General features: G+C 34.8%; 1 protein-coding gene across 1 annotated transcript in view; it reads right to left on the reverse strand.

Moving 5' to 3' along the window:
- Positions 1-641: 641 nt before the first annotated feature.
- LOC111447415 (protein TOM THREE HOMOLOG 1) overlaps positions 642-8,739 on the reverse strand; it is a 10,386-nt gene continuing 2,288 nt past the window's right edge. Inside the window, exons 3-10 of the mRNA XM_023086576.1 lie at positions 8,542-8,594; positions 8,367-8,459; positions 8,209-8,280; positions 5,534-5,652; positions 2,360-2,423; positions 2,197-2,250; positions 1,499-1,576; positions 642-1,135 (exon numbers count right to left, since the gene is read on the reverse strand). Coding sequence (XP_022942344.1) covers positions 1,043-1,135; positions 1,499-1,576; positions 2,197-2,250; positions 2,360-2,423; positions 5,534-5,652; positions 8,209-8,280; positions 8,367-8,459; positions 8,542-8,594 — 626 coding nt within the window. The 3' untranslated portion in view covers positions 642-1,042. The remainder of the gene's footprint in view (positions 1,136-1,498; positions 1,577-2,196; positions 2,251-2,359; positions 2,424-5,533; positions 5,653-8,208; positions 8,281-8,366; positions 8,460-8,541; positions 8,595-8,739) is intronic.

Raw genomic sequence — 8,739 nt, forward strand, 5'->3', positions numbered from 1 at the left:
AAAAAAAAAAAAAAAAAAAAAATCAACAAACAAATGAAAATAATATCATATCAAGAAAAACTATAGAATATACGAGTTCATTGATATCGATCAAAATATGATTAAGTAATCTCAAATCATTTTTTTCCACCATCTCATTTGATTTAAAAGATAATAAAGTCTCTTCGACCAACGACTTCTTGCAAGTCGCCCGTAATGACCATATTCTAAGACCTAATTCACACCACGAATAAAGGCCGAATGGAAGGGGGCAGCTAGCTGACTGCTTCTTGGCCACGCCCCCCACAGGTGACAATCGTTCGTAGCCACTTACATGAAGTTTAAAAACTTGAGTACAGTGTTCTCAAACGAACACTTTTCCGCCTCTACCACCTATTTGCATAGTAACCCCTAGACAAAAGCCCCTTTCCCTTGAAACAATATGTTATGTGAGACCATGAATCATTTATCTGTGATGTCAATGTACTAAAATCTAAATGAACACTCTACTTTCAAGTTCTACCGACTACCAACCTGAAAATAACTCAACATTCAAGGCACCACTTGCCTATGAAGCTTCGAACCTCAAACTCAAACTCTACCATTACCATTGTTGAAATAAATAAATAAAAACCGAGTTTAAAGATGTCAATAGGCTCGAATTCCTCCTCCAATGGCTTCTGTCAGAAATAAATAAATAAAACAATACAGAATTCAGCAACAGTTAGCGGGTTATAAATACAGGATGTGTTTAGAAATGTCACTGTATCTCTTGTCACTGAACCAAAATGGCAACCACAAGAAATACAGTGAGTAAGGTTAGATAAATCACACGGAACACCAACACCATCCTCACTATAACTTCAGTCTGTAGCAGTTGAATTCTATTCAAACAAATTTCCTAACTTTGAATAACAAAACCCACAGAACTCAAAATGCCTCTGCCATGTTTCTTTAGGGATCAGGTGCCTTAAACTCAGCACCTCATTCCAAACTTTTCACTTTGTTATGCACACACCTTGTTGAAACCCCTTGGTCCGACTTTCTTGTTCTTAATCGGCCCTTAACGGATAGGATGGTACTGCGTGATTCCTCGTTTCGGGGGCAGCTTTCTCAGAATGAAGAGGACCAGAGAAGAAGGTAAAATCTCAACCAACTGCAGAGATGGAAAAACGAGCAAACGACATGGCACATTTTTCAGAACAAGATAAAAGTAGAAAATACAATGGAACAAGAATCACATAAATTGTACAAAGAATAACCCCACATCATTTAAAGGAAGAATAAACTTTAAGGGTAAGGCTTAAACTTTAATGAAAAGATGAAGTAACATCAATTTAGCTTAACAGAATTAACGACTCCCAAGAAGCATAACCATACTAATACTCGAACTGATTGCTGGAAATTCATCATATTGATTAGAATACCCCAAGACATTAAAGATTCCAGTAAAACAAACAACCACAAGTGAAATATCATATAGACAAAATGCATTCAAAATCCACAATCCAGAGTTTACCATGTAGTATATAAAATTTAGAACCGGATGATCCAAAACGTCGAGGTCAGCAGCTTGATCAAAAGCATTAAAACACATCTACAGCACAAGATAATAAATTAAGCCAGGATTAAGATGAATATAGAGCAATTGAATGGCAAAACTATACGCTGTTTATTTAAAGTGTAGTAATAACTACAATAATAAGAGAATCAATAAAAGAAAAATAATAATAAGTCTTCTATGTAACTTTATTAAATTATCCTCAATCCTTGTGGAAGGCATCGACAGTTCCTTGTTATACCCGGGCCAGGCTGTGTTACTGGTACAGAAGAACATATACTGCTAACGGTTGATACAACTATCCTAGAGTTAACTGTCTTCATATCTTATTTATTACAATATCTTTCTATGCAAACTCTCATGCTCATCAAGTAACAAAATCTAATTATCATATTTAGTACCTACATCACAAATTAGTTTTCCAACGACTTAAACTTGTCACAAATAACTCAAAAAATTCGATCGTTGATGCTTCTTCGAGGTGAGAATCATCTTTCAGAAACCAATTGTAAAGTAACATACTAAAACGATAAGGAAATATGGCTATAACGCAGTGATATTAAACAGTGACAAGAAACTGAAAGGTTACATTCGCAAGTTATATACAGTCACTGCTATTGGCACTGCATAACTACATTGGACAGAAGTAGACTCACCATGATGCATCTGATTAGGAAACATGAAAAACATATAGTCGTCACATAGCCGACCTGTCACCCCCAAAACAAGAAAAAATTAGGGGAAAAAACTACAGGAAAGAAAGACTCAAACTTCTAAAAAGATGCCTATAACAACATCCTTATCTTTGAATATTAGTACCTCTTGCAACTTCTTCCGTCTTCCTTTGGATTCCACAGGGAAGCGCTGTAACATCAAGAACAATCTACCCAAAGATGATTAAAGAAACCATTAGCAAATTACATGTAATCTCACGGACAGGAAATTTCCAAATTTGCCAGACAGCCACGTATGTCATAGTAAAATTACGGAAAGAGAAAAGCCAAAAAGACAATAATAATAAGTGAAAAATACTGAATATCAAATGGTTGATTCTGCATAAAGGGTTATCATATGATGAGAAAAGTTATCCTTCCTCACCTCTTCGTTAGTTTTTGGCAAAAAAGAAACCACTCCTAAACTAAAAGTATTAATACTTGCACCTTGAATTTTCATTCAGGGAAATTACTCCTAAAATTTTGAAAATGTTACAAACCATATTGTTATATCTTCATTAGTCATTGAATTAAGTTTCATTAGTTTTAGGGGTGTTCAAATGACTCAATAACCTGAACTACCCAACCTAAAGCATAAAAGTTGGGTTAGATTTTTGGAAAGCCAGAAATTTGGTTAGTTTCATGAGGTGTGGTTTCTTTAGTCAGTTCAACCCAACTCGAATAGGAAGCACTTCCATGACTTTTAATTCTTTATTCAAGAACTTTTAATTGATTGAAGAACGAATGTGAACTCTAGTCTAAGTATCAAAACTTCAAATGTGAAGACAAAGACAAGTATTAGAGTTATATTGGCAAAATCAACTCAAATCAATACGATGATATTTAGGGATGTGTTAATTGGTTCCCTTAGAATTTGAATTATGTATCCTTTTTCTTTTCAAATATTTATCAGGATGATATGGTTAAAGAGATGATTGATAATACCCGGAGAAATTTGGTTCATTTGTATGAATTTTACAAGTTTTATGATGAGACTCAAAGTTCTCGTAGTGATTATCAACCATCAGAATCAAGTATTATTTCCATGAGTATGAAAGCTTCAAGGGAGGTGAACTCGAGTGCAAGTGGTTCAGTATTAGTATATTGTGTTGCAAGGGAAGAAAAAATCATTTGAATTGAAGAATGATGTGGATCAGTATTTTTTTGACCTGAGTGAGGAATATAATATAATTTGGATGTTTTGGCTTCATGGAAACGGAATGGCTTTAAATACCGAATTTTATAAAAAAAGATTGTCCAAGATGTTTTGGGAATTTTGGTGTCTACCGTAGCGTCTGTATCAACATTTAATATGGAAGGAAGAATTCTTGATTCTTATAGGAATTCTTTGACAACTAAAACATCAAAGACTTTGATATGTACACAAAATTGGTGGCAAATAAGTGTTATTAGACCCTTCAAAGCTTCTTGAAGAATTAGAGGCTTGACTAAAATTGAGACAGGTAACTCCAACTTCTTTATTATCTATTTGTTGCAATCTATTATGTATTACTATATCACATTTTATATTCTCTCTTATTTTTCCAAATAATTTTCTTTCATCATGACCGTGCATAAATAAGTCTTATTGGATCAAGAGTTTTCATTGTAAGTAAAATATTTTCATGGTAGTTTTTTTTTCAAGTCATCCTTAAACTAATTATTTAATTGTTTTTGAATTTTCAGGACTTATCCTAATGTTCAATCATGGTGCTAGACATTTTGGACCAATTACAGTTATGCAAATCTAATAGAGCTAGAGGTTTAATAATTTAGTTTGTGTAATTATATTGATGAGCTTGTATGTTTGTTTGAATGATTATGGATTGATGTATATTTGTTTGAATGATTATGGATTGATGTATGTTTGTTTGAATGCCAATTGAAGAATTCGTGTACTTATAATTTTTTTTTTCCTTTCTAGGATTCATAAGAAGATCAAGTCCATTTGAAATTTGTAACATAGGTTGGGGACGGGTTGTGGCTTGTGGATGTTTGATTATTGTGTTTTATGAGGTTTTAGTTATTAATGTGACATGTATTAAGAGTTTTTAAAATAGCTAAATAATTTAAATATTTTTAATTACTGTTTTACAATTAAAATATTAATAGATATGTACAAAATATATAGAAAAAAAATTCTAACTTATTCATCATTTTTAAATATTAATTTCATAAAATCTTATCGAGCATGCCAACTTATTTATGATTAACTTTCTAACCATAACCAAAAGCCATGAGCTGTAAATATTAAATAACTTTAAGGTAGAGACTGGGGCAAAAGAAAATAATACATTATGTACCCCAGACCCATCCTTGAAACTACTTTGAGGGGAAATTTTTTTTTTCCATCCACGTTTAACTGAGAGTTCCAGGGAGAAAAATAGATAACCAACTCATAACTAAGATGTAGAGGAGGTCTGGGATGATAATTGAAGAATGGCTCAACCTTCAATCCCTCCGCCCCGTTCTTGGTTCCAATCATAATAAATGTTTCCTGAATTAAATTCTATATGACAGGAGCCTTTTGTCTTAACTTCGTTGTGGCTGCCTTGTTCCTTTGGCCTATGTTCTATTCATATATCATTTTTCATGAATAAAATAGTTTCTAATCTCTCACACGCACCCAAAAAGGAATAACCAAGGTCTTGCCTTCATTAACTTTGCAGAATTTATAAGAGTTGTCTCTCAAGACCTCAAATCTCAATGACCAGTTGAGCAACATCAAAAGAACTGAAATTCTTCGACAACTGGAAGAATTAACTTAAATGGGGATCACTGAGCAGAAAATTTATATTCCACCATTATTAAATCTATAGGCAAATGGATTTTGTAACATCCTAACCCACCACCAGCACATATTGTCCTCTTTAGGCTTTCCCTCAAGGTTTCTAAAATGCGTCTGCTAGGGAGAGGTTTCCACGCCCTTTTAAAGAATGCTTCATTCTCCTCTCCAACCAGTGTGGGATCTCGCAATCCACTCCCCTGTGAGCATTGAATCTCACAGATTTCTACTCTAGCCTATGCAGCTTCCCTAAGCTAAATACCACATCTGGCACATAAATCTTTAAACTAAAGCAGCAATTAACAACATTACTGCCCAATTAAAGAAACACAAGACACGTTTAGAAGTGCAGGATGTTCACAGGTACAGATATATATGAAACGAGCAATAAACATATACGTGTTTTGCCTACTTCTCCACAGCTGAAAAAAGGATTATTTAAATATATCTATAATCATAAAGAAACAGAGAAAACAAAGCAGACACTAATATTACCTTCCCCCATAAATAAGAAAGCCAAGGGCAGCGAACAAAGAGACACTGGCAAAGAACATCTTAGAAAGGATGGCCAGTACATGAACAGGATTCCACCACAATATCAGCCACAAAACAATCTGCAATTATTTCGATCAAAGTTTTAGAAAAAAATGAATATTAATTGGGAAACATGTTGATATCAACTAGGATAATGATCAACGTAGTAGGCAGAATACAAAAGACGGCCAACACGCATGCAACATATAGTTAGTTACACATTGGGTAAATGATCTGCCTTATCATCCAACAAGCCCATGGACTTATTATGCTCGGTTGTATTCACTAGATTATGTAATTAATATAACTGGTATTACGAATCAAATGAAAGAATTAATTTAATGGCATTGCTGATATTGTTATTTGAAAATGCCAGCAGAAGCTAACACCCCAATACCCACATTTCTTTTATGAAAAAGACGAATTCATTTACTGTTTTGGTCCATACTCTGAATCTTTGGTGAATCTTGTGCTAAATTAACACTGGATTATGACAAATTTCTATGGTATCGAAAGCTAAATATTATGAATGTTGTGTTATTTTGATAAAGAATTGTGTAATTGGTTCTTATGTTCATTGCAGCAAGCAGAGATAATGGATGTTGGATGACCTTGCTGGAACATTAACTGGACAAGTTTTGCATAACTTGCACGCGCAGAGTATTATTGACATCAGCAAACAAGATGTTCGACACACAGACCAATGGAAAACCATCCAGGTGGAAACAAATAATCCACTCAGCCATGAATTTTATGGGAGAGAGGTCTATTTAAAGGACCAGCTGATTTGTGGAAGGAAGAGAGCCACCTTGGGAAAGGATAATTGATTTGCGGAAAGAAAGAGAGAAATTCGGAAGGAAGAAAATGAAGAGTACCAAGAGAGCTTATGCTAGTGCCAACATGACCTTATGAAATATTTGCTTTTCGAAGGATGCCCTTTGGCTCGGGCAATACCCCTACAGCTTTTCAGAGGTGTATGTTAGCGATCTTCGCAGACATGATAGAAACCTACATAGAAGTATTCGTGGATGATTTCTTATTGTTCCAGGAATCATTTGAGAACTGCCTGACCAACCTAGGAAGAGTGCCTAGGAGATTTGAGCAAATAAATCTGGTATTGAATTGGGGAAAAATCACTTCATGGCCAACGAGGGAACAATGTTGAGGCACAAAATATCTAAGATACGCATTGAAGTGGACAGAGCTAACGTTGAAGTTATTTGAAAGATTGGAATCCCCAATTTCTGTGACGAGTGTGAGAAGTTTCATAGGACATGAGAAGTTTTGTAGGACACGCAGAATTCTACAGGAGGTTCATTAAAAACTTCTCAAAAATTTCAAAACCATTGTGCAACTTGCTAGAAGCAAACAGAAGATTTTAATTTGAGAATAAGTGTTTAACAGCATTTCAAGCACCGAAAACTAAGGGTTCAACAGCATTTCAAGCACTGAAAAACAACATAATCTCAACACCAATAATGCCTACACCTGACTGTGAGATACCATTTGATCTAATGTGTGATGTCAGTGATCATGTTGTGGGTGCAATGTTGGGGCAAAAGAAGGGAATGATCTTGCACCCTATATACTATCGGTACTGAGGATCTGAACAATAAATGAGACTCAAGTTAATTACACCACTACTGAGAAGGAGATATTGGCTGTAGTATCTGCATTTGAAAAACGCAGGTATTTGTTTGGGGCTAGAGTTGCAGTACACACTGATAATGCAGCAATTAGGTACTAGATACAAAGCCAAATGCTAAGCCAAGATTGGCCACCAAAATATGCATAGGCTTAGATGCTAACAGCCAGTGACGAGAATATACCAATTGGAGTTCAAAAGTGCTTCGTCAAAACGTTGGCCACCGAAATATGCATAGGCTTAGTGGTAGCTACGAAGGGTTACACCCCACCAACATGGTGCAAGGGGTAATTATGGATAGTTTTCTTTATAGCAGAAATATAACCTTCGTCATTTAGGTGCTTCCCATATTTAGTGATTCAAGACCACATAGACTGGGTGAGTGAAATCAACATGCCTTGGGCAGTTACTACAAATACCACAATGAGACTTAAGTAAGGTAAGAACATTGGTAGTGGGTAATTGGCTTGTTGAAGGCCTTTAAACAAACAAGTGGAGGGCGTAACTATAAGGAGAGATGCTCTCCTATAAATAGGCTAGCTTGTGCACATACAAGCAGCCCATTTCGTCTCATATTTATATTGTCTTTATAGGTAGTGAAGAAAGAATGGTAAAGGGTGTCTAAACCAATCTTTGCGTGTGCTTCCTTGAATTGCGAGCATTTTTATCATGCACAATCCCCTTAGTCCTTCGTTTAGAGAATGACTGAGTCAGGGTCTTAGTGCCACAAGAGAGAAAATATTTGATTTGGATTTAGGCCTTATTTATTAACTGTAGTCTTATTTAAAAAAAACATGCTGGCTACAAACTAATGAATAAAAAAATGTGGAAGAAGAAAGAGATGAACAAAATTAACCATTAATTAATTCTGGAAGAGTAAACACCTTGCACAAAGATTATTTTTCTTCTCAGCATTGCAAAAAAATAGAAAATATATATATGAACGCTTCCAATTTTGACAATCTTCATGAGATAAAGCAATGAGTGTCACCTGAATTACATAGACAACTGCATTTACTGTAAAGAAAGTTGGTCTCAACCCGTCAGTCGATACAGCACGTGCCTGAGAAAAGTCTTTTGTAAGGTGTATGCAGAAAGATTTATCATATTTGCAAAAGAAACATTACAAATCCAAAATAAAATGTCCACCTGGTAGTAAATCTCTGCCCAAAACAAAACCAATAGAGCATAAGTTGTGAAGAAGGCAAGGCTTGGCATGTCAAGCAAGATATGTCGGAGAATCTATTCAAGACAAACAAGCGAAACATTAAACTTGTTATAGGAAACAGAATCCTAGAACAATAATCTAAGAATCAAACCACACCAGCGGTTCCAAATTCTGAGCGTCACGACGGAATACAAAAACGACCGCTCGCGCTGCAGTAAGAAACATTCATTCCTTAGCCCAGAGATTCACAGAACTCGCAAGATTTAAAGAAAAAGTTAGTGAAAAAAAAAAAAAAAAAAAAAAAAAAAAAAAAAAAAAAAAAAAAAAAAAAAAAAAAAAAAAAAAAAAAAAAAA

This window comes from Cucurbita moschata, unplaced genomic scaffold (assembly GCF_002738365.1).
Source record: "Cucurbita moschata cultivar Rifu unplaced genomic scaffold, Cmos_1.0 Cmo_Scf00009, whole genome shotgun sequence".
NCBI classification, from domain to species: domain Eukaryota; kingdom Viridiplantae; phylum Streptophyta; class Magnoliopsida; order Cucurbitales; family Cucurbitaceae; genus Cucurbita; species Cucurbita moschata.